This window comes from Trachypithecus francoisi, unplaced genomic scaffold (genome assembly GCF_009764315.1).
Source record: "Trachypithecus francoisi isolate TF-2019V2 unplaced genomic scaffold, Tfra_2.0 Lachesis_group4, whole genome shotgun sequence".
NCBI lineage: Eukaryota > Metazoa > Chordata > Mammalia > Primates > Cercopithecidae > Trachypithecus > Trachypithecus francoisi.
In genome coordinates this window covers 78,961,869-78,989,186 of record NW_022681469.1, presented here as the reverse complement: position 1 = coordinate 78,989,186, position 27,318 = coordinate 78,961,869, and the positions used below count along the sequence as shown (strand labels likewise).

The 27,318-nt window shown below is 37.9% G+C and overlaps 1 protein-coding gene across 5 annotated transcripts in view; it reads right to left on the bottom strand.

The window, feature by feature from the left end:
- Positions 1 to 27,318, bottom strand: part of UMAD1 (UBAP1-MVB12-associated (UMA) domain containing 1) — a 254,823-nt gene that overhangs the window by 70,523 nt on the left and 156,982 nt on the right. For 3 of the 5 annotated variants that reach the window (XM_033193447.1, XM_033193448.1, XM_033193449.1), the window contains 2 exons: positions 26,902 to 26,955; positions 13,832 to 13,905 (listed from right to left, as the gene is read on the bottom strand). In XM_033193447.1, coding sequence (XP_033049338.1) covers positions 13,832 to 13,905; positions 26,902 to 26,955 — 128 coding nt within the window. The remainder of the gene's footprint in view (positions 1 to 13,831; positions 13,906 to 26,901; positions 26,956 to 27,318) is intronic. The other 2 variants (XM_033193450.1, XM_033193451.1) reach the window with 1 other exon arrangement.

Below are 27,318 nucleotides of genomic sequence, written 5' to 3'. Positions count from 1 at the left end.
CTGCTTCCTGGAAAAGGGATATGATGGCTGGAGCGGCAATAGCTATCTTGCAACTATGAGGAACTACTGAACTTTGACCTTAACATTCCTGAGCTCCTGAATCAACACTTTAACTACCTTCTGTGAGACTTCTTGTCATATGGGAAAAATTAAGCCCCAAATTAAACCACTGCCTTTTACTGTAACTCTCAACTGAGCATAATTACTAAATGATTTAATCAATTCTACTCTACTCTGGCATGATTTTTAAGGCATTAATCATAATTTCCTTCCAATCTAAAAAGAAACTAACACTTACTGAGTATCTAGTATACATCAGATACTGTGTATATAGACATACAAATAAGTATTACATATTGACTCACCAAATTCTTTTAGTAACCCTGTAAAATAAGTGGTAAAGCCAGGATCTGAGCTATAAGTCTGTCTGATACAGTTCACATTCTTACAGCTATCCACACTACAGCAAGGGTTATGAAAATTTGCTACTATGGGGAACCATTACTCCCAAGACAATCTTTCTCTTGAAGTTAGAAAGGCACTTGTCCTACATCCTCTATACTGATATCCAAAATCCAACTAGCAAACCATCTAAAAAGCATATCTAGAGATTGAAAGTGTATACAGAAGGGAGACCATGAAGTGGCTGATGTGACAAGCAGTGAGAGTTGCAGATGCCTGCGGTACACCCTGCCCAAAGGCAGCTTGGCAAGGTTGATGACCCGGAAAGGAGGTTCCTTTCACCTGCACCTTCAAATCAATAAGGACCCCGAAGAAATCACATTACACTGGAGGTAAGTGTGTAGCTGACTGCCAGACTCCACCTGAGGCCTGGGAGAGGCAGGTTAAGGAAGGTACCCAATGTCACACATATTCTCGCAGTCAAACCCCTATGTATGATTTTATCAGAGACTTTTGAAAGAGGAGCAAAAGATGATTAAAATGAGAGGTTATGTATATCACTTACAACCTATTAAAATAAAAAGTACACTCTAAATATAAATATATTTTGTATAAGTATTACATAAATATATTTACATATAGGAATATATTTTAACCCTTTCCTCTACAAAATGAATCTGATGCAACTAACAAGACTCACAATAAATTTTAAAATTATGTCCAGGAAAAATATAGAACAGAAGCATCAGGTAAGAGGAAAATAAAGTATGCAGATGCATATCTCATAAGGTCTTAAATAGTTACTAAAACTGAACTATAAATTTAGGTCTGAGTTTCCCCCTTGCCAATGGAAAATGGAAAAAAAAAAAGTTAGACATAAAATTTACAATGGCCATGAGAAAAAGAGACTATTACCACCTCAGAAAAACAAAATATTTTGTTAGTATAAAAGCAATATGACAGTGGCTCACACCTGTAATCCCAGCACTTCGGGAGGCTGAGGCAGGCAGAGCACGAGGTCAAGAAATCGAGACCATCCTGGCCGACATGGTGAAACCTCATCTCTACCAAAAATATTTAAAAAATTAGCTGGGCTTGGTGGTGGGCCCCTGTAGTCCCAGCTACTATGGGAGGCTGAAGGAGGAGAATGGCTTGAACCTAGGAGGCGGAGGTTGCAGTGAGCTGAGATCACGCCACTGTGCTCCAGCCTGGCAACAGAGTAAGACTCCATCTTATAAAAAAAAAAAAAATGCAGTATGAAATTAGAATACCTATGTGGGACTTCACATGGGAAACTATGTAATGTAGTAGACAATACCTTAGTAACACCTCCATAATAAATATCACAGTATATTCCACACAACAGTTTCTCACTAAGTTATTCAATCAAACTGAACAACAGTACAAGGAAGGCAATCTGTGCAGGACTAAGGCAATGAGGTAGAAATATACAGCTCTCCAATGTGTTGGTTTGAGCTAGTCATAAATGCCAGAATATCTTGATGAACAAACAAACAGCATGTTCTTCAAACTATTTTCCAAGAGAAACCATCTGAAAAAGTAGGGTTATACAACCATTTACCGACTTTTCAGCTAAAAAGTTCTGAGAAAGTTTTCATATGCTTTTTATTAGTATAAATGGTACTTCAATACACTACCACTGTGCTCTTATGTGTAGCATACACCTATCTTTTCTCCCTCTGCAAGTGGCATAAAAAGGCAGAAAAAGGGACTGGGCACGGTCACTCATGCCTGTAATCCCAGCACTTTGGGAGGCCGAGGCGGGCAAATCACGAGGTCAGGAGTTCGAGACCAGCCTGGCCAATATGGTGAAACCCTATCTTTACTAAAAAATACAAAAATTAGCTAGGCGTGGTGGCGCATGCCTGTAGTCCCAGCTACTTGGGAGGTTGAGGCAGGAGAATTGCTTGAACTCAGGAGGCGGAGGCTGCAGTGAGCCAAGATCGCATCACTGCACTCCAGCTTGGGCGACACAGTGAGACTCTGCCTCAAAAAATAAAAAAAGGCAGAAAAAAATGTGGATTGCTGTTACTTTAAAAACAATTATAGCTTTTAGCTTTTATATTAGGAGGTTCTAATACATACATCTTTCTATTACATAACCAGTATCAGAGAAAGTTTATAAATTCACACCCACAATAATTTCTTAACTAATTTAAAAGGTGATGTGTGAAAGGTACTTTCCAAAGAGTATAACATCCCCAAAGTAGTTATCACATAGCCTTGTACAGACGAAAATTAATCTCAATTCTTGAATAGGGTAGAAAGAACACAGATGTTCATTAAAAACAAAGAAACCTGGCACACAGTAAGGAATGGGGCTGGCTACGCCTGGAGAGAAATGTAAAATCTATGTAAATTTTACTAAGCTTAACTAAAGTATAATTTTTTTTTTGCTATGTATTCATGCTGGTGCACTCATGTAGGGATGTTCACAAAAAGAATCCTCAGTAGGTACAAAGCGGAATATTCAGATAACATCAGTTAGACCAGGTACATACCTGCATGTTACTTTTCCACTGCCTAAAGATTCAGATGAAATTTATCCTTCAAGAAGGAATCTCCAGTGGTGGGAAGACATCATAAAAATGGCTGCCCTTTAACTTAAACTTTCTATAGTCTCAAGAAGTTACAATGGTAATATAAACCAAAGGAGGCCAAAATAAGGACCATTTGCTACTAATTAAAAAACAGAGAATTTGGAAAAAAAAAAAAAAAAAGATAGCTCTGTGAAATAGGGAACAGTTGTTCTCCCAACATGGACCTCTCACCCTGCTGATTTTATGGTTTTTAAAGCTATAAAAGTAGAAACTGGAAACAATGACAACAAGGTGACTACCAAAGTATAAACAGAGTATTATATATGGTTTTTTAAATAAGAATATCTGAGTTGAAGACAGAAAACTAGATTTGATAAACAAAAAGCTAGCATTTCCACATTTTGAATCCTCCTTCTAAATATATATAATTAACACATGTGTACCTCCACGAAACTGCAGTAACAATGTTCCAGTTCTTTGAGTCTAATTGCAATCAATTGTGATCAATCAACAGATGTGTTGGGCACTCAAAGTTACATAATTTTAACAAACAAAGATTGCTAAAGTTAAATAAATATCATTGTGGTCATTTTAAGCTACCTAACTTCATCAAGCAGAGCTACAAAAGCAGCAGGTTAGCGGGTTTCTGGCAGGGAATAATTGGTGCTGAGCAACAGACTGTGTACATGAGCAGAAACATTGCATAAAACTCACATTACTGGCTTACCCACACCATATGTGCAGTTTGGATGGAAACAGGGTTGCTCTCATACACCTCACATGGTTTTTGGCCTCATTGGCTAGGGTGAATGAACATTATGTTTCACTGTGCTAGTTAACCCCAATGCAAGCCAGAAGAAAGCACCAGAATTATGACTTTTCAATTATAATTTTTCCAGCAAAAGTGAAGTTAGGATACAGACATAGTGGTAACAAAAATGTACAAATTTGAAGTTACAAAAAAGACCGTCACAAACTTTGAGAAGCAGGCTCTAAGTTTATCTTAGCAGTGTTTTGGGTAAACAACCTATGCTAATCTTACTGTAAAATAAGTCAAGATTATAGACTAGAAGAAATAACAAGGTGAGCATTTTAAATTGTTCTCTACCAAATTTATCATTTCCTAAGACAAACATGCTTAGCAAGAGCAAGAATCTTTGAAGTAATTTTTGCAGCCTGACAATTTACCTGCAAGGACCATTGAACTTTCCCCACCCAACAGGCTATAAAGCTTGACTAATCAATGCCTAAAATCTCTTCATTAAGCAGCAGATTCCCATCTCCCTTTCTCCCCTATCAAAGCATTATTTTAAAGGTTGGCATTTTGTGGCAAAATCCCAATTCACTTTCCAAAGAAGTAAACAGCCATGACTTCCGGGCAGGGAGGGCGCTCAAACATTGCATCTAATTCACTGACTTCATGGACTAAGAATTGAAGTTGAAGAAATCTTAGCAACATATCTTAAATCATACTTAGTGAGCAAAGGAGTCCAACAAAAGTGCACTTTCTATTTTGTGATATGACCCAGCAATTCAGATGAAAATAAAGTTTGGAGAAATGTATTCTACAAAATCTTCTTACCAAAAGGTATGCTGCATAAGAGGATAAACACGTCAAAGAATTAAATTTACCTGTTCAAACGACACAGTGCAAGAATCTAACTATGCTTCATATCCCAAAGAAATCAGAAATTAGAAAGAGTTTTATATTAGGAAAAACAAAGAATGAACAAAAATCCTGGCAATTCTTTGATAAAATTATGTTCTCATCAACTAATTATCATAAAGCTAGAAATTCATATGTTTAAATTAGGAGTCTCAGCATCACAGATAAAAAGAAAGAAGTGAGATGTTTAGACAAATATATGTCCAAGCCAGTAACTCATACACTTTTGTAGGGGAAAATAGGCCTTTATAAGTGATTCAATGACATTGACAGGTTGATTAATGAGAAAAGTTTGGGCCATGTGATTTCCAAAGAGATAGGAAGAATAACGTCCCAAATCATCTCACTCTTCTCCCTGCTGGAAAGGTCCCTGGGTGTCAGGGGACAGATGTTTTGACAAATCGTGATCAGATGTGGTACTCAGTGATCAACTAATTAAGAAACCTTAAACCTAAATGAGTCAGGGGAGGAAAGTGCCAACATATCGCCTTCATGACCATTCTCAATAGAGCGACTGTTTCACTATCATACAAAATATTTCTTCTATTAAGCAAAAACTAAGACTGAGTGAATACGTTGTTTCCTCATCACCAACATTACTATCATTTAAAATATAAGATACATTCATTATAGACAAATTGGAAGATCAGAACACTGGAAAGAATGATTTAACTTATATAGCTATCATCCCAAATGTAACTACTCTTACTGTTTTTATGTATTACATAATCTTTTTCTGCATAGTTTTTATATAGCAGCAATCATACTGTGTATACAATTTTGTATACTGCATTTTAACTAAAATTATAAAACTAAGTACTATATCTGTATATTTTATTGAAAACTCATCATCAGTGTCATTTATAAAAACTGAAAAATATTGCACTGACTGAATATGCCATCTTTTTTGAGCATAAAACTTGTGGATTTAAAAGATTATTTTCTCAGAACAGAATCCTAAAAGTGGAATTGCTGTCAAAGTATATTAACATCTTTATGGCTCTTAATGCCAAAATGCCTTCCAAAAGTGGTTGTAACAATTTAAACTGCCTTCAGTAGCAATATCCATTATATTTGTATTTGGACTATGAATATCTTGTGAGAGTAGTTTCATAATCATCTTTGTACCTCCGATGCTTTAAATTAATATACGTATTATATACCATGTTGTGCTAAAAAATTCTTAAAACTGAAATCCTGGCATCCTCCAGAAGAATTGTTGCTATATTTGAAATTGTTCTTGAAAATCTCCCCCTCCAGTCTCCTTTTTTCTACACTTTGAGCCCCCAATTCCTTTCTACACAAAACCCAGTTTTTAATACAGTAATCTTATTCCATTCTTTAAGGAGTAGTAACCAAAGTCTGTATCACATGGGATTCACAAAGCTCAAGGATATTTTCATTCATTTCAATAACTATCTGAAATAAAAGCAACAAGGAAACGGGTCCCTACAGAATCTGCAGGCTCCTATAGCTCTATGAAAGATATGATGGATATATGAAAACATATCAGAAGAAAAGTGAACACGTTTTATTAAAATGTGAATCTCATACCTTTTTCAGAAAATCAAATTTTAGGCTGAGGGAAAGGAGTAGGTAGGGAAAGGGAAGATGTTGATCAAAGGGGATAAAGTTTCAGTAAGACAGGAAGAATAAGCTTTAGTAATCTACTGCACAGAATGGTAACTTTAATAAATAATAATACACTGTATACTCAAAATTGCTAAAAGAGATTTTAAATGTCTTTACCACAAAAAAAGATAAGCATGTAAGGTGACAGACTTGTTAATTAGCCTGATTTAATCATTTCACCTTGTAAGCATGTATCAAAACATCACACTGTACCCCATAAATATATGCAATTATCACTTGTCCATTAAAAATAAACGTTTTAAAAAGGATTGAACAAAAGAATCAACTTTTCCCTAAATTACTGAACTAGGAAATCTATAATGCAGCTTCATATACAATGCAGCTTCCATACCTAGCTTAAAAGAACTCAAGCTTTTGTTTACAACTGTACAATATATTCCAAAGTGACCACTGTGTACTAAATTGAGAAGTGCGTTTGAAATTACCTGAATAAACAAAGTCCCTTAAATCCTTCCTTTACCTACTAGAAATATCATGCCCCTAACAATTTTAGCAAAACAGTTTTTATTGTTATTGCTACTACCTTAATTACTATTTTCGCAACTCTATTAAATTTGCTAGTATAAATTTGCCATAAGATTGTTTTATCTCTTCATTAAGAAATTTATATTAAATATGCAATAAGTTACTTTGGCTAACAGAAGTTGAGGGGAGATGTTAGTGCCAGTTTCTTAATATAAATAATTTTTGTGTCTTCTGTCAGTATAACCACAGGAGCATCTCAGTACCACCAGCTGATAATAATCTTTATAAATCCGACTTTGCAGCTCTACCATCTGTTAGTTATTATTTTATATGTGTCTCCATATGCATATGTGAATTCGTTATCACTCAAGACAAATACACAAATGGAATTATGGTTTTGTGGGGAGCATTTTATTGGCTTGTTTTTGTATTTTATTATCTTTAAGCCACTAAGTAAATAAAAATAAGTAAATAAAAATATTCCTCAGTCTTTGAGATCAAAAATAAGTTCAAATTTTTAAAAAACTGCAGTTACAAATATAAGAAATTTAAGTTCAACCAACACTTAAAATAAACAACCTAAAAATATCGGCTAAAACTAGATTAAAATTCAGTCACCAAAATTAGACATAGTTATATTAAAAACTAAAACTAACACATTCTCAACTTCCAAAATACACCTAAAAGCCAAAAAGAACAGGTCTGCTGGTAAATTATTAGCTAATATGGTTCCAGTTTTCACAATATAAAACACTTTCCAAGACTACAAATTTAAAAAGAATGACTACTTGCTTACATGTAATGTTTATTCTCTTAAGAGATGAGTCATAATGGCAAAAACTCAGGTTTATCTCCCTGAGCTGTAAGTTACAGGCTCCAAGACTAGTAGAACACAGTCCAAACAGATGCAACATCATTACAACTCACTATCAAAATTTACCCAGAAGGTCAAGAAGGATAAAAGAAGAATGAAAAGGATGTGGCTAATCCTTTAATTGGATAATTAGTTCGAATCGTAACTCTTCCCTCAAATATTAGAGTCGAATGATATTAATTTTAATAAGCCCAAACATGGATTTATACACGTTCACTCTCCCCATACCAAAAACATGGTGAACTTTGTTAAAAGTTACAAATGACTCTTGAAACACAGAGTAATGCACAACTTAGTAAAAATCACATTTTGATGATTAGATAGTTTAGTGACATGTCCCCTAAAGTTACCCTATTTTAGGTGATAATATCTTAGGATGATACATAGGAAACTATGATGTAGATGCAGTATTAATTAATTTATTATTGAGAGAAATCCAAAACTACCTAAAGAGGGAGAGTGAAGAAGAGACAAACAGTATTTCAGGAAGTACTGAAAACTTAGGATTTTTCTGGAGTGAATGCTGTATTATCATCAAAATTACTTATTACAAATACACTGTTTTCCATAGACAATCATTTGTGTAAATGTGCTAAAATATCCCATAATCTAACTCTGTAAAAACTAACCTACTTGATGCCCAAACCAGATCTTATTTTTTAAATTCTATTCCATCTAAGTGTTAGAATTTCCATAATGTCGAGAGATGTATTTGAATAGAGAACACAGTTTTAAAATATACTTGGGCTATAAAGTGTAATGAAAAATATCACAGACACTTAACAAATATTTTAACCGTCATTAAAATTACAGTGTAGCATAGGCCAGGCTACATTCATTTTTTAACCCCTTATTACCAGTTATTGAGATTCATGTGTGTAAAGCAATTTCACATTAGGATTTGCTTCTGTATTTCTAAAATGTTCTTAATGAAGAATTTTATTTCCCAGGAACTTCTTAATCATAAAAAATTAATCATATAAGTAGACAAAATTATTCATAGTTCAAAGCTCATCTAATGCATGATGCCTTTTTTGACTCCCCCGGACAATATCCTTCTTCCATCGCAATCTCATAGCTACCTTTGTAGTTATGAAGCATAAGGAACTTATTTTATTTCACTTTACAGTATAGTGATTTGTTAAATTTTCCATGAATAGATTGAGAATTCCTGCATCAATAAGTCAGAGTCACTGAGTCTTACATGTCTTTGTATCCTCCCTACCCCCATGTCTAACACAATTCTTTGAAACTAAGAGGCAATCTATATGTTTATCTGAACTTGCCAAAAGAAACTTCTTTTGGTATACTAAAAGCCACCTTCTCCAAAGGGTTCTTAGAAAAGTGAGTTATATTTTGGCAACTACAAATGTTATTTTTAAGCTTTATGGAATCCATGCTAATTTACTAATTATGTTCTCATTATAGAGAGTATTTCAACATTGCTTATATAGTCATTACAAATTAAAACAATTAGAATCTTTCCAGTTAGCACAATAGTTTGATTTCTTAATCAGATGTATATATATGTATTTAAAACTAACTGAAGGTATTAAACTTTTCCCTGCTAATGTAATAAGAGTGCCAAAAATAATGTAAATTAACAGATTTTTAAATGGGTAACTCCAAAGGAATGCAAGAAACATTTTTTGTGTGTGAGAAAAGATATAACTCTGTGTTTATCATGTAAAGTAGAAAACAGAATTTAAAAAATATAAGTGGATTATTTTTGATTTATCTATCCAGAAATCATTGACAGGGCATTTATGTTACATCACATATGTCTAACAGTGTGATAGCTGCTGGGGTCATAAAGCTAATTAAGCTGTAGCCCCTATCTTTCAAAAACTTGCACTATAGTGAACTCATAAAAGACAATATAAGCATTAAGAGGACATTGGGGTTGTCTCTGGCTGGGGGAGCAGAGAAAAGGGTTCACAAAGGAAGTGACATTAGAACAGGGTTCAAGGTTTAAGCTTCATTGTGCAGGTTTCAAGGGATTTTAGGGGGGAGCACGGAAGTCAATAAAAAACCCGCAGTTCTTTTTTAGAAAGATATTTGGGTAAGAAACTTCTCATCTAATAATAGTCTAGTGAACACATGAGGACCTAGTTGGTGTAGGAGAAACTGCATTTGGAAGGTATTTGGTAGGCAGAAACATTAGGACTTGGTTCTAGATTTAATGAGGGAGTGAGAAGAAGGAGCCAAAAATGACATTTAGGCCTTTAACCTGGCAGATGGACGAAGACATTAAATAAAATCTAGATGATCAGTTAGCAAGTGTTTATTGGGTAACTTTTGTGTACCAGACACTATTCTAGACATAAAACATCTGTTTTCATTCTAGTCAGGAGAAGCAGATAGCAAATGAATAATCCGAGACAGTGATAAGTGTGATGAAGAAAATAAGACAGAGTTATGTGACAGTGACTGGGGGGAGGGACACATTAGCTGAGGTAGTCCTGAAAAGTGACGCTTGAATGATAAGGAGGAAGCCAAGTGAAGCTCTGGTTAAAAAAAGGACTAGCAAATACAAAGCCTGAGATAGGCCAGGGCTTAATATCATCTAGAGACAGAATGGCAGGTGCAGGCGGCTGGTGGATGGGGATGGGAATGGGGAGAAAAATGAGATTAGAGAGAGTATGGAGTTCCTTGTAGCCCACTGCAAGGAGCTTAGCATTTATTCTAGTTACAGTAGATAGTCAAAGCTTTTAACCCAAGGAGTGATGTGATCTGCCATATTTCTCTCTGCCACGTGGAGAATGGGCTGAAGGAGGAAGAATGGGGGCCTGGTGAAAGGGGTGGCTTAGACGGTTCTAACAGTGCTGATGTTGAGAAGCAGTCACATTCCGGATAGAGAGGGCAAGATGGCAGGACTTGCTGATAGACTGGATGTGCAGTGTGAGGGAAAGAGAGGAGCCAAGGGTACCTAAGGGGGTTTGGTTCTAAATCACTATATAGATAGAGGGTGGTGATATTAAACAGGGATGATTAAAACTTGGGCACAGAGAGGCTTCAGGGTGGTGGGGCCAGGTATCAAGAGTTCTTCCATGGTTAATGAAAGTCTGAACTGTGTAGAAATTTGTAAGTGAAATGTTACATAGGCAGCTGGGTATAGAGTCTAGAACTCAGGGGAGAGATCTAGGTAGAGACATGTTTTAGGAGTCATCAACTTCTACACAGAATTTAAATCTAGGAGGCTGGATAAGACTCATTTTTACTATATCAAGGAAGTATATGAAGGGTAGAGAGTGTTCAGCAGTGTTTTCACTTTTTGTTTTGTTTTGTTTTGTTTTTTTGAGATGGAGTCCAGCTCTGTTGCCCAGGCTGGAGTGCAGTGGCACGATAGCTCACTGCAACCCCCGCCTCCCGGGTTCAAGCAATTCTCGTGCATCAGCCTCCCAAGTAGCTGGGACTATAGTAGGTGGCACAGGCCACCACACCCGGCTAATTTTTTGTATTTTTAGTAGAGACAGGGTTTCACCATGTTAGCCAGAATGGTCTTGATCTCCTGACCTCATGATCTAGCTGCCTCAGCCTCCCAAAGTGTTGGGATTACAGGTGTAAGCCACCGTGCCCGGCCTCATTTTTGTATTTTAAAGGGGAGGAATAACAAATCCCATGTTAGATGCTTACTGTCAAGGTAAATTACTATCTGGCTTTTCTGTGGCAACACATATATAGTCTCTAAAAGTATTTTATTATTTTCCTCTTGCATTGCAATTTAACCCTGAGGTCTCATTTATAGTCTCCCACTCCATTTTTCTTTTTTCCTACATTAGTGAGCTCTCTGATAGCAAACACTGTCCTCTCTTTGCCCAGCCGTTACCTGAATAGAAGACACTTTTGAAGTATCTGTTACTGCATGAGTATATACATCCAGCCTTAATGATTAACAATTGACTATATTAATAGAGAGACTAGAAAGTAGCACAATAATGAGTTTGTTTCAAAGCTCTGTGGATTGTAACCTTAAAAGCGTCTTTCCTTAAGAATTAGTCTTGGAATTCCTTCTATCAATGAATCAACTTTGAAAAATAGTCAGGTTCTGCAGACATTTCCAATGAATCACACAACTAAGTGCTATGGTCTGAATGCTTTGTGTCCCTCCAAAATTCATATGTTGAAACCTAATCCCCAAGGCAACTGTATTAGGAGGTGGGAGGGGAGAGCCCGTATTAATGGGATTAGTGCCCTTATAAGGGGCTGAAGAAACTAGAGTTCTCCCTTTATCATGTGAGGACACAGCCAGAGTACAAACCAAAAAAAAACGGGCCCTCACCAGACACAAATCTGCCAGCACCTTGACCTTGGCCTTTCCAGCCTCCAGAACTAAAGAAATAAATTTCTGTTGTTCATAAGGTATCCAATTTATGGTATTTTGCTGTAGCAGCCCATATAAAAGAAGACAATAAGCAACTAAACTCAAGTAATCGTGGATGATTTTGGAACCATCCTGGTAGTTATTACCCAAATCCCAAACATATCAACTTTTATTTCCTATCAGAGATGCTACTTATGGTCAGCACTCACACATGTTTCTGCTGCCCAGGCTGGCAGCCTTGAATTCCTGGGCTCAAGCAATTCTCCCACCTCAGTCTTTTGAGTAGCTGGGACTACAGGCGTGTGCCACCACGCCCAGCTAATTTTTAAATTTTTTTGTAGAGATGAGTCTCTCAGTGTTGCCCAGGCTGGTCTCAAACTCCTAGTCTCAAGCAATCCTCTTTCCTTGGCCTCCCAAAGCACTGGGACCACAGGTATGGGCCACTATGCCCAGCCTCACCAAATGTTTGGATAAATGAAAGAGATCAAGTTGCTGCAACATATAAGCTGGACATTTTTCTTTGTCCTTGTATCTTACTTTCACCATTATATATTCAGCTCCATCCACAGTATCTTGAGTGCAGTCAGAGTAATAAATACTTGTTGCATGCATAAGTTGAAAGAATGAATGCATAGTTTCATGAGAAAGACGATTTTCTTCCTCCTCATGAATTTACTTCCTATATCACATCTTCAAATAAGATGTTTTAAATAAGATGATTTTTCCTCGATTGTAAAATATTTGTTCATGGTGAAAAATATAAATATAAAAAATAAAAGTATCTCTTAAAAATATATTACTCTGTACTTATAACTCATGATTGTACTAACTTATTCATTTAACAAATCTTTTCAACTACCTACTGGGGGCTAGGCATTAAGGAACCATGGTGAATCACACTGGCCAGGTCCCTGACCTCTCTCTAGTTGTGTGCAGCAATACCCTCATGTGCTACAGCTAGAATACAGGCAGAGGTGTGTCACCATGTAGAAAGTTTCAAAGTTCAAGATAATCCTTCCACCCTAGTACTTAACATTCCCCTTAAGTCTTAAAGATGATAATTTTGGTGATTAAATAATGTTAGTATATTTCTATATAGTATTCAAAAGTATCCTAACTACATTTTCATGCATACTCTTAGACAGCAAATAGTTTTCTCATGTGAAAAAGAACAAATACCCTAGTTTTTCTACAGAATACTTTCAAGGAGTGTACTTTGATGCTGGAACTAGTAAGGCAATGGAGTTTTGAATGTATTTTTTTTTTTTTTGAGACAGAGTCTTGCTCCGTCGCCAGGCCAGAGTGCAGTGGTGTGATCTGGGCTCACTGCAACCTCTGCCTCCCAGGCTCAAGCGAGTCTCCTGCCTCAGCCTCCCGAGTAGCTGGGACAACAGGCACATGCCACCATGCCCAGCTAATTTTTGTAGTTTTAGTAGAGACGGGGTTTCACCATGTTGGCCAGGATGGTCTCAATCTCTTGACCTGCCCGCCTCGGCCTCCCAAAGTGCTGGAATTACAGGCGTGAGCCACTGCACCCGGCTGAATGGATTATTTGTAAGCCTTTCTCCACAAGTTTATGTACTGCCTATTTATTGAAAAGTATTAGTAAATAATCACTCAATTAAAAATAGCTTAAATGTTTTAACTTAAGGACTTGATTTCTGTTTTGTTTTTTGTTTTGTTTTTAACAGAAAGTTTTCATTTCCAGCACTTAAAAAGTTTAGCACTTGGGAAGGCACTCCCTGTACTGCTATCCACTGACTTTCAGCAGACCACTTGTTTCCTTGTCATAGCAAGAGCAGAAGTTACTATTTATCCTCGGAGGCATGTGTAATCATAGTGACTCCTTCAGTTTCACCGAAAAGGACTTACCCTATTTCACTTACCTCCAAAGGTTGGCTGGCTTCTACGTCTGAAGTTTTGCCTCTTGCTGCCGTTCTTTGCTCATTTGTTGTATCTCCTATGAAGTAAAATACATATAGATATTTAAAACTTGACCATATCACTGAGGCCAAACTACCTGCTCTTTGTTTGAAGTATCTTTTGTTATTACATGTTTCACATCATGGAAGAAACCACTATTTCCCTTATTTCAAAGTAAACATGCTAACTTTTTAAGAACAGTACTTATAAACAGGTCTCATATATCATCAATAAATACATATACACACAACCTAAATGTATTCTGTTTTATATAGATTTACTCTAGAAAAATCAAATAAATTCATATTTTATAAATCAAGTCATATTTCAAATAAACTTGGAAAGCTTATGACTTAAGGCAAATTATGTTGAAATAAAAAGTCTTTATGATGTGGATAACTGTCCTCCAAGTTAGTTTTTCATTAGGCTTACTCTTTGTAAGTGTTTGTGTGTCTGTGGATTTGCCTTGAAGTAGATGTGTATGTTTATATGTAATAATTAACCAGATGACAGATAATCCTTACAGCAGGAAAGAATAATGAACAAATGCATAAACTAGCCTTCACTTAATACTTTGATTCCTAAGGTTAGTGCCTGGCTTGGTTACATTACTAAATGAAGTTGATGAGTAGGCTGGCTTGAAGGACATAGGATAGACACAAACACACTTGGGTAAATATAAGCAGAATTTAATAACTGGCCCATTTTAATTTATTAATTATCACTAATGGTTTGTGATTAACACATGATAGAGACTACCTATTAGCCTACTTCTTTGAAGCATAATCAGATGCTAATTTAGCAATTTGTAAATTGCTTTTTCTATAAAATTGGGCCATCTTAGGAATGTCCACAGCAGGAAAGATTACCAAAGAAATGGATGATGGCTTAGCTGACACTAATGGTTAGAAATTTGTTAATGTAAGGAAAAGTCATGAGTCTTGACTGGAGATGAAGTTTGAAAATCTTGTCTAAGCTTAACTTCTCCATATGCAACACAAAAGTTTAGTTTACTAATGGCTATAGTCAAGGAAGAGTCTCATGAAAATTGTAAAGGATTAAATATAAGCCTGTTGATAAGAACGATACATTGGACTTTGGGGACTCAGGGGAAAGGGTTGGTGGCGGGGTGAGGGATAAAAGACTACACTTTGGGTACAGTGTACACTGCTCAGGTGATGGGTGCACCAAAATCTCAGAAATCACCACTAAAGAACTTATTCCTGTAACCAAACATCATCTGTTCCCCCAAAACCTATTGCAATTTTTTTAAAAGTGTGATTAAAGTAATAAAAAATATATAAGCCTGTTAAATTATAAAATCATGAAACAAGAACAAAATTGGTAGCTTATTTATTTAAGATAAATTAACCCGCAAAATGTTTACAATGCATATTCCACCCTATTACTTTGTTCTCTGTTTTGTGCAACATTATTACTGTTGGACAGGGCCCAGCACACAATAGGTGTTCAATAAATATTAGTTTAATAAATTAGTGAACTTCTTTTTGTAGTTCATGGTAAAACTGTGACAAGGCCAGGCGTGGTGGCTCACGTCTGTAATCCCACCACTTTGGGAGGCCAAGGTGGGTGGATCACTTGAGGTCAGGAGATTGAGACCAGCCTGACCAACATGGTGAAACCCCGTCTCTACAAAAAATACAAAATTAGCTAGGCATGGTGGCGCATGCCTGTAATCCTAGCTACTCAGGAGGCTGAGGCAGGAGAATCGCTTGAATCCAGGAGGCGGAGGTTGCAGTGAGCCGAGATTGCGCCATTGCACTTCAACCTGGGCAACGACTGTGAAACTCCATCTCAGGAAAAAACAGTGACAAGATAAGACTTTATGATACATAATAAAAACTATATTTGAGCATACATGTTTGTAAAAACATATTTGTGAAGCAAAAGAAATCCCCCATCTCTGAAAGTGAGGGATAAGAGAACCTCCAATTTACATTGGAGAAACCAATGCATGAGGAGTTTGGTTTGCTTAGTTATAGGCATGAGACCACAGGAACCTGAGTGGCCAAAATAATACACATGTCTGTACAACAAGGTCAAAGTTGTGTTTAACAATGCACATGCATGATGTTTCTAAGAAAATACTCACTATAAAAGGTCCTTTACTCGAAGAAATATTCTCTATCTTTTAAAAAGATTACTGTTCATCCATAGTCACACAAACACTATATTTGGTTAAAATCATGCAGCACAAAGTCTGTGCTTCCTTTGCCATTTTCTGATTCCAAGGTGTGTCTCTACACAAAACTTTCTCCCTACTGCTTGAAAAACCCAGAAAGGTTATCAGCCAGTGTTCTTAACTTCACACAACACATCTGCCTGGAAGCAATTGCTGAATCACTATTTACTGAAATGCCATGTCTGGCGATGACTCAGATAGGACAATAACTGATTACAAGGAAATTGCCATCCATAAGATTGTTTCTCTGTAAACAAAGGCATAAAAATGAAAGCTGAACAAACAACAAACAGAAAAGAATGGATCACAATGAAATATAATTTTTGAAATTTTTTCCACCCATTAAAGAATTATTTTATTATGGTAAAAATTCAGTTATTTTCTATATTTTCTCTAATCCATATAAAAGTTAAATACTATTAAAAAATAAGCAAAAATGGATATGAGAAATATGAAATAAGGTACTTAAGTTGTCAAATATCAGTTAACTCTAATTTATATATTGAATAAAAATATTTCATTTGCAACTCAGACATTTTAACAAAAACAAAAACACTGACAATTTCATAACACCTTACCTTTCACATAGGCTTTTAAAAAAACATCACATTTGATTACTGTTGGGCAAGCACAGTAAGATAACTCTGCCCACCCCCAATTTACAAAAGAGTGAAACCTAAGCGGCAAAGGCACTCAGTGACCTGCCCAAGGTTTCCCACATAGAAAGCAGTCACAGTGGGAGCAGAACCCAGTCTCTTGACATCTCTGGGGTTCTGTGGTCTGGTGAACAGTTCCAGTGCATGAGGGCCAAGGTGGGAGAAAACTAGACTCTGAGTTAGGGAACAGGGTGTGAAGAGAGGAGCCAAAGGCTCTGATAGGGAGCGCTGAAAGCAGGATCTTGTGCCTTCTTGTCCTGCAGACAGCTTTCATTTCTCCTTTTTGCTTCCATAGGCCCCATAGATTATCTGTTTTCTTCCCTTTTCAATGGTGAAATCAAATACTTCTGACTGGTGTAAGACTTTATTCTTCCTTCTGGTCCTTCAAAGCAAACACACAATTCCCTTTATATTTTTCAAGAAGTTTTTAAGGCTAGAAACAATTTTATAAGACGCAAAAGTTGTCCCTATAGTGCAGCCATGCAATTTTGTTTCAAATGTAGTTTTTATTAGAGCCTTTAAATGATAAAGGCTACATATACATACTAATGAAGCTTTTTCAGAACTTAAAGGACTGACATGAAATTCATCTATATTTTAGTTGAGGGGTTGGCAAATTTTGTAAAGGGTCAGATAGTAAACATTTTAGTCTTTGCAGGCCATAAGGTCTCTGTCACAACTTCACAACTCTACCATTGTAGTCACAAGCAGCCATAGAAAATATGTAAACTAATGAGTGTGGCTATGTTCCAATAAAATTTTGTTTACCAAAACAAGTGGCAGCCTGTAGTTTTCCAGTCTGTTTTAGAGAAATATATGCCTTCCACCTTTTCTGGGATAAAAAGTTGAATGATGGCCAGGTGCGGTGGCTCACGCCTATAATCTCAGCACTTTCGGAGGCTGAGGCAGGTGGATCACTTGAGGTCTGGAGTTCAAGACCAGCCTGGCCAACATGGTGAAACCATCTCTAACAAAAATACAAAAATTAGCTGGGTGTGGTGGAGCGTGCCTGTAACCCTAGATACTGGAGAGGCTGAGGCAGGAGATTTGCTTGAACCTGGAAGGCAGAGGTTGCAGTGAGCCAAGATCACACCACTGCACTCCAGCCTGGGCAATAAGCGAGACCCCGTCTCAAGAAAAAAAAACAAAAACAAAAACCGTTGGATGATGCTTTAGCTATATAAGGAGGTGAGAAAGGAATGGTCATTAGAGTATCATCATGATCCCATTCTACTGGGTGAAGATGGTTGAGGTGAGAAATTATGCTGAAGAGTGAGCATACGTATAAAGGAAATTGGAAAGGACAGAAATTTCCAGTGATGGGAGAGGAACCAAATGCCTACTTAGGTCACCCAGAGGAGGCTTGTCTGAAGTGGTTGATGGCGCGTGGGTGATGGGGCAGACACTTGGTTCCCACTCCTTACGTAACCATAATAGGGTCAGTACACTGAGTGGTATGATTTGGATATGTGTCTCCTCCAAACCTCATGTTGAAATGTAATCTCCAATGTTGCAGGTGGGCCTGCTGGGAGGTGTTTGGGCCATGGGCACAGATCCCTCATGAAGTGCCTTCCCTGTGGTAATGAATTCTCACTCTATTAGTCCATATGACAGTTGGTTGTTTAAGAGTTTGGCATCTCTCTTGAGGTCACTTCCCTTATGCTTCCTTCCCGGGGCCCTGACCAGAAGCATTTGCCAGCATCATGCTTCCTGTAGAGCCTGCAGAACCCTGAGGCAAAATAAATCTCTTTTCTTTATAAATTACCCTTCTCAGGTATTCCTTTATAGCAACATAAACAGACTAATACACTGAGACACTGGGCTACAGCAGTAAAAGAACTTTAATCTTAGGACAACTGAATGAGGAGACATGAAGAAACCTCATATCTGTCCCCCAGAGGAGTTTGAGGGTTTCGGAATGGGCCAAAGTGTGGAGACCACTGATTGGTTGAAAATTACAGGGTGAAGTCATGGGGCAGGGAGATGAAGAAATGGTATTCTCTTGCTGATTTGGTTCCTCTGTGGAGGTCTTTAAACTGGTTGGTGTTAGTTGTTCCACTAGAATCCAGGATCTGCTTAAGTAATTCTTCAACAAGAGCTTATGATTCTAGTGTCAGGGATACTATCCTGAACGAAAACCAGAATCCTATCTATAGGAACAATGGGGATACAAATGGTCAGTATCTGGTGTTACATAAATTTTGGTTACAAAGAAATGGGTCGGCCGGGCATGGTGGCTCACGCCTGTAATCTCAACACTTTGGGAGGCTGAGGGGGGCAGATCACCTGAGGTCGGGAGTTTGAAATCAGCCTGACCAACATGGAGAAAGTCTGTCTCTAATAAAAATGCAAATTTAGCCGGGTGTGGTAGCACATGCCTGTAATCCTAGCTACTCAGGGGGCTGAGGCAGGAGAATCACTTGAACCCAGGAGGCGGAGGTTGTGGTGAGCCGAGATCATGCCATTACACTCCAGTCTGGGACACGAGGGAAACTCCATCTCAAAAAAAAAAAGAAAGAAAGAAAGAAAAAGAAATGGGTCAAAGTACAGCCTGAAGAATGCTTAATTATATCTATATATTTCTGTTCAGAATTCCTGTTAACCCTGTGAGGTCACTTCCCTTATGCTTCCTTAAACATGGAGGAAATTCCATTAACATTCACCCCAGGGCTTTCTCCACTCTCCTGTCCACTGGCTGTTGCATTTGGGAGGACTTGGCCACAAGTGGTTCTGTCCCCTTGTCAGAGGCTTTTGAACTCGTGATTCTATCTTGAATAGGATCTGGATAAAATGAGGCTTAGACCTGCTGGGCCACATCCCCAGGAGGTTAGACATTCTTAGTCACAGGATGGGATATGAGGTCACAAGATAAATATCACAAACACCCTGCTGATAAATGAGGATGCAGTAAAGAAGGCAGCCAAAACCAAAATGGTGATGAAAGTGGCCTCTGGTCATCCTCAATGTTCATTACATGCTAATTATAATGTATTGGCATGCTGAACAATACTCCCACCAGCATCATGACAGTTTACAAATGCCATGGCAACATCCACAAGTTACCCTATAAGGTCTAAAAGGAAGAGAAACTCTAGGTTCTGGGAAATCCCTGCCCCTTTCCTTAAAAACTCATGAATAACCCATCCTTGTTTAGCATATAATCAAGAAACAACCATAAAAATAGCCAATCAGCAGCCCTTGCAGCGGCTCTGCCTATGGGGCAGTCATTCCTTTATTCCTTTACTTGCTTAATAAAGTTTCTTTCTTCACTCTGTGGACTCACCCAAAATTCTTTCTTGCAGATCTAAGAACCCTCCCCAGGACCAGGATTCCTTTCCAGTAACTTCTTCTTCCCTCTCTTAAGACTCAAGGAACACAGGCAGCATGTTGCTGTCTGCTCTGATCCTCCACAGAAACACCCTCCCACTTGGGGAAAAGCCTGGCCAGCTCAGCATATTTTGTAACTGAGTGGAACTAGCTGACAAAAAAGCCAAGCTCTGTAAAATGTTTGGAGAGGTTTATTCGGATCCAATGTGTGTGTCCATGACCCAGGAAACAGTCTCAGGAGGTCCTGAGAAAGTGTGCCTGAGGTGGTCAGGTTACAGTTTGGTTTTGTCTATTTTAGAGAGAAAGAAATTACAGGCAAAGACATAAATCAATACATGTAAGGCATACATTGGTTCAGCCTAAAAAGTTGGGACATCTCAAAGTAGGGGATTCTTACAAGTCATAGTTGGATTCAAAGATTTTCTGACTGGCAGTTGGTTGAAGGAGTTCAGCTTTGTCTAAAGACTAGAAGCAAATGCTTGAATTAAGAAAAAGGGCATTGTGGAAGTCAAGGTTCTTGTTAAGCAGATGACGCCTTCAGGTAACAGCCCTATAGAGAATATCCTAAATGTCTCTCTTCAGACCTTAAAGGTGTCAGCCTTTCATTTAATCTCTCCTAGATCTGGGAAAGATCTAGAAAGGGAAGGAGATTCTCTACAGATGCAATTTCCCCCATAAAAGACAGCTTTGCAGGGCCATTTCAAAATATGTCAAGGAAATATATTCTACGGTAAAATATTTTTATTTCCTTCAGGGTCTGCTATCTGTCATGAGGTCCTACACCAGTGTCAGGTTGGAATTTGGTATCTTATTGCTACAATGAGTCTGTTTTGTCAGTCTTATAACCTCTCTTTTAACCTTAATGCTAGTCAGTTGCTCCTAAACTCCAAAAGGGAGGGGGTATAACAAGATCTCCAACCTCCCTTCCTGTCATAATTGGGAACTCAGTTTTTCAGGCCCAGAGGGGGTCTGTTCAGTCTGTTGTGGGGGTTTGGGATCTTACTTTTGGTTTACACACTCAATCTAATTCTGGGATTCAGATTAGGAAGCCCTTTTGCTCCCTGTTATAAGCCACATTCTTCAACACCAGCTTTATAGGCAATAAAGTTGAGAGTTTGGTCTCCATCTGTTCCTTTTCCCCGCCTCAATTGGCCAGATCTCATCTGCGGAAGAGGACTGTTATTACTGCCATGCCTTTGAGCCCAACAAGACTGGAAATGGGCTGCTGTGGACTGGGTTGGAGCCTGCCTTCATACAAAGGGCTGTGAATACAGAAAACCGTTTTTCTTTTCTTTAAAGGTGATTTATCTAGAGCTCTGTATCTGAGAATGCAATCTACGAAACATTGGTTCCAAGGGGTTTACATGGAAACAAATATTTCTATGGTCAAAAATATGAGAAAAACCTTCAGAATGCAAGTTCTCTTCCAGCTGATTTCCTAATGAACTTTAGTATCTAGGAAATTCTGCAGTAAAGAAACTTTAAAAAAAAATTTTTTTTTCAAAGTGTATTTGACTGTGGAGCCATTTTATTCATCTGACACCTATTAAACATCTTGCAGAGCTTCATTAACGCACCATAAGAAATGCAGATATAACATTTCTAAAGTTAAATTTGGTCATAAAATATATTCTTTCATCTGACTCTTCGGAAGACCCTCTATATGGCCAAATTTATTTGCTTTTGGACATTCATTTTAGACAATGTTACTCACACTTTTTTCCTTTCAATATTTTTTCATGGCTCCCTTTTAATTCATGACTCCCTGTTAATGCATTTGTGGCAGACTAGCAGTATGTGACTGCATTCTGCTACACGATTCTGATTCCAGAATAGTTGATAATCTATAAAGAAGAAAAAGATAGCCAGGCACCTTGAAGACACAGGAGAAAGCCCCAGTACTTAAAAATATCTCCCCCACAAATTCCACCAATTAGAGATTCATTAGGATTAATGAGCTCGCTTTTAAAATGCAAATACCCTCTGGGAGTGTTTGCCTATTAGTCATTCACCAAGTGAAGCAGTGGAAAGAACAGGGGAATGGCCACACCATTAACTCCTTTTCATTCTTCAGTCATACTCATTATTCTAGGCAGCCTGGCACTGTGGAAAAAGAATGGCTTTGAAATCTGACAGAACTCTACCCAAATCCTTTACCAAATCTATGGCCTTGTACAAGTTACTTCTCAGTGCCTCAATTTCCTCATCTGAAAAATGGGAATAATGGTACATACTAAGGCTGTTATAAAGATTAAATGGGAAAACATACTAGACACTAATTGCAGAGAAGGATGGGAAGCCGGGATGCTATTCTGTCTTTGCATGTAGCAATTAGTGATATGCTCGTTTAGCATCGGAGAATCTATGGACTGAATGTGTGTGTCCTTCCCGACCCCCACAAAATTCATATGCTGAAACCTAATCCCCAATGTGTTGGTAGTAAGAGGTGGGGCCTTTGGGAGGTCATGAGGGTGGAGCCCTCATGAGCATGATTAGTGCCCTTAAAAGGGGCTGAAGAGAGCTGAGTTGTCCCCTTCTGCCTTGTGAAAATGCAGCAAGAAGGTGTCTTCTACAAACCAAAAAGCAGGCCCTCATCAGACTCCAAACCTGCCAGCATCTTGATCTTGGACTTCTCAGCTTTCAGAACTGCGAGAAATAAATTTCTGTTGTTTCTAAGACACACAGTTAATGGTATTTTGTTATAGCAGCCCAAACAAACTAAGACAGAGAGGATGAGAGGACTAGGCCCTTACATGTAATCTTATTAAATGCTCTGGCAGTGTTGTGAGGTAGGCTTTATTGCATTCATTTAACAGAGGCAGACCTGGTACTAAAACCCAAGTCTGTTGACAGTGACAAATTATTCCATAATATCATGGTGCTTCCCATTACTTATCAAAGCTTGAGTTAAGTTATCCAATTCAGTTTTAAACACACTACATTTAAATCTCTTCCAATTCAGTTTAGTTTCCCCTCCTACTTTTTCTAATTCTGTCCATTTAATCCCTGTCTGTTTTCCACCATAATGAAGAAAAAAGGAATGGAGAGAATACAAAAGTACTAATTGGTTAAGACATGGCTTGCCCAGGAGCCTGGTCAGGATTCTGTTGACAACTGTTATAACCTCAAAGGAAAATGAGCCAAGAATAGGAACAGCTAAGCCATAGAGGAAGGAATGCAGTTAGCAAACAAATATAGGAAAGGGTTCAAGCTGACTGTAAATTAAAGAAAAGCAAATTAAAATGGCACAGAGCATGTAATAAATTAGCATACCAAAATTATTAACACCCAAAATTGGCAAAGGAAAGAACTGGCACATGCAAAGTGAATGCTCAATAAACATCTGTTGATTTGACTGTAGGTGGGAGAAGGACAGTAAGAAAATGCTGCATACACTACTCACTAAGAGCTAATAAAAAGAACGATAAATGATTGTAAAATATAAAGAAAGTTTCAAACTAAGGGTTCACCAGAACAGGTAGTCTACATTAAAAGATATTAGTGTGAATTTTCATACATATTTCTATACAACTTTTAGGCACCATGTTAGATTTTAAATGTGATTGCTGTTCAAATCATACAGCTCAAAAACATGCTTACTACTTTAAAAGCATTGGGTCACACTGAATAGTTAAGTATGCTTAATCTGGAAAGTAAGAACACCAACAAATCTAAATGAGGTCATAACCATGGGTCAGTCTTACCCTCCTGCTCTTAATTAACTTGTCTTGGGCTTCACTGATGTCCTTAGTTCTAAGTCTTGTTACTTTGTAGCTATGGGGTAATAATTTTTCTGGAAGATCTTGAAGGAACACCAAAACATCAATTTAGCCGTTTAATGCTTTGTTAAAAACAATTCTTACTTTTAGGCTGGAAGACTAGAAACTGAAAAGGCCAAATTAATTTTGTATATGTGCATTTGTACAATATTGTATTATGCTGTACAAATCTGCATCTTGAAAGGTTTTTTGTTGTTGCTGCTAATATATTTCCCATGTCAGAGTAAATTTATATACTGCTCGAAGCATAAGTTGGGTCAACCATTCCTCAGCCTGAATCCCAAAATACTGCCAATAGAAAACTCTACAAAGGGCTGTTCTCAGCATTCCACTGACAACAGGCTCTACAGGCTCTGCTGAGAACAAACAGGACTGCCATAAAAAAGAATTTTTAGTGTGTATAGCTTAAAGCCTAAATATGTAAATAGAAAATAAAATATGCTCTAGCTGGGCAAGGTGACTCTCGCCTGTAATCCCAGCACTTTGGGAGGCTGAGACGGGTAGATTACCTGAGGTGGGGAGTTCGAGACCAACCTGGCCAACATGGGAAAACCCCATGTCTACAAAAAATACAAAAATTAGCCACGCATGGTGGTGTGGGCCTGTGGTTCCAGCTACTTGGGGGCTGAGGCAGGAGGATCGTTTGACCCCAGGAGGCGGAGGTTGCAGTGAGCCGAGATCGTGCCACTGCACTCCAGCCTGGACAGCAGAGCAAGCGAGATTCTGTATCAAAAAAAGAAAAAAAGGAAAAAAGTCACTTGCAAATCACAGATCATGTAATAATCAGAAGCAAAGAACACATGTTAGAGATAGCACAACGTGATAACTAGATGAAGACAGAGTTCAGTTTCAAAATGCAGAAGCTGGTTGGTTTTATTCAAGCTATCACATATGTCATTCAGCTATACAAGATGAACGTGAGAAATTACTGCCCTAATTAGGATCAAAATTTGCTATGCTATACTTAATATGTTCATTTCAGGAAAGAGATTTGGTCCCTTTAAGAACTCAGGTAAGCCTAAACACTACAAGGACAGAGCGGGGAAGTTCTAACCTGTTCACTGGCCCACTGATTAGAAGCAGACACACAGCAACAGTGAATCACCATTAGAAGCCTGAGAAGAAGGGCCTGAATGGGCCTGAATCCAAGTTTAGGGCTGCAAACTCAGGGCTGCCCTCCTTTACTATATTGATAAGACTTTTAGTTGGGCTACAATATGCAGACAGAATAAAGTGAAAATCATAGGCTGGCATGGGATGGATGTGCCACCCAAAAGCAAGGCGCTATTAGTAGCAGGGAACAGGGTTTTCATCTGCATAAACATAGATAAATCCTGGGATGTCTAGTTGCCAGCAGGGCAGTGCATCTCACATTTCGGTGTACATAAGAATCCCCTGGAGTGCAAATTCCTGAGTATCACAAGAGAGTCTGACTTGAAAAGTCTGATGAAAGGCCTAAGAATCAAAATTTCCCAGATGTTCTAATGCGAGTGGTACATGGACAACACTTTGAGAAACACTGAAGCAGACAGAGCCTTAAACAGTGGACAGACTATTATCTGCCTACTTTTTACAGTCACTGTCTCCTCTTTCCCTTCATCGATTCCTCCCACATTGTTAAAATATGTAAAGAATAAATAACTCTGTATGAAGATTGAGGCTCACTAAGTAAATGTTCCCAAAGGAATTGAAAGCAGAGTCTCAAAGAGATATTTGAACATATACCCATGTTCACGGTAGCACCACGCACAACAGCCAATGGTGGAAGCAACCCTAGTCTTCACTGACAGATGAATGAATTAAAAAATGTAGTATATCAAGCCTGTAATGCCAGCACTTTGGGAGGCCGAGACGGGTGGATCACGAGGTCAGGAGATGGAGACCATCCTGGTCTACACGGTGAAACCCCGTCTCTACTAAAAAATACAAAAAACTAGCCGGGCGAGATGGCGGGCGCCTGTAGTCCCAGCTACTCGGGAGGCTGAGGCAGGAGAATGGCGTGAACCAGGGAGGCGGAGCTTGCAGTGAGCTGAGATCGCGCCCCTGCACTCCAACCTGGGCGACAGAGCGAGACTCCGTCTCAAAAAAAAAAAAAAAAAAAAAGTAGTATAAACATATAATGGAATATTATTTAGCTTCAAAGGGAAATTGATACATGCTACAACATGGATGAAGCTTGAAGACATTGTTAAGTAAAATAAGCCAGTCACAAGACAACTACTGTATGATTCTACTCATATGAGATACCTAAAATAGTCAGATTCATAGAGACAGAAAACAGAATGGTGGTTTCCAGGGTCTGTGGGGAGGGGAGAAGGGGCGTTTTGTTCAATGAGTACAGAGTTTCAGTTTTAGTTCTAGAGATCTGTTGTACAACAATGCGAATGAACTTATCACAAATAAACTATATACTCAAAAATAGTTTAAGATGGCAAATATTACATTGATTTTATTACAAGCAAATAAAAATTTAAGAAATAAGATGTTTTTCTCTATTTAAAACAATAAATTGGTACTTTTCCCAATTTGTTTTAGTTTTGTTCTAACAATTGTTTTCATATAGATGTTATAAGTCTCTATTCCATATTCACATTGTGATTTTAATAAATAGGTATTTAAAGGGAAAAGGAAAGTCATGTGAGGGAAATGTGTTTTTTTTTCTCTCTGCTATAGAATTGGTTATGGCTCAATAAAAGGCCTCACCACCTGGCTACAAGAAATAGTTTAACCACCTGCCCAGCTACTATGCCTTGCAGCAAAAAAATAATAACCAGTATCAGAGGAACACACTTTGACCACTTTGTACTACTACAATAATGTTGTTTCTGTTGATGTATATCTGCAAGTTTGCTTGTATGTATATCACCAGTACTGACAGTGTTAGTGATACTGCATATCAATATGCTCTACTCTAAAAAAACTGTAACTGCTGGTTACAAAAATAGAAATTTTTAAGTAAATGAAGAAATTTAAAATATAAAGTATTAGGTAACAGATGAAGCACAATTACAGATTATGGAGAATTTCAGGGCTAATATTATATCCTTTAATGATCTAGAGCAAAATACCTAGATTTCCTCTGAAGATGGGACATTTTTCAATCTTCTTAAGTCTTGATGTCACTACAATGGGAAGAGGAGGTTGTTGAAAATGAAATTCAAGTGTTTGGTGGGGAGAGGTTTGATATCGACAAATATTCTAAGTCCCCAACCCCACCAACTCCCCAACCCCTTTACTGACTGCTGGCTTTGCTTCCTGTAGAAAGCACAGAAAATCTGAGGAGTTGAGAGAAGGAAAAGGAGAGTCACCAGGTAGGAGGCAGTGGACAATCAGACATTGAGAGCCTGCTACTGGTAGATCCTAATCTAACAGCTTGAAAAATCTGACCTCAGGAATTCCAAAATAAGCTGATAATATAAAATCACAAATATGGAAAGGCATAAAAGCAAGAGCTCATTAAGAATGAAGCAGCACTGGGTGAGAGT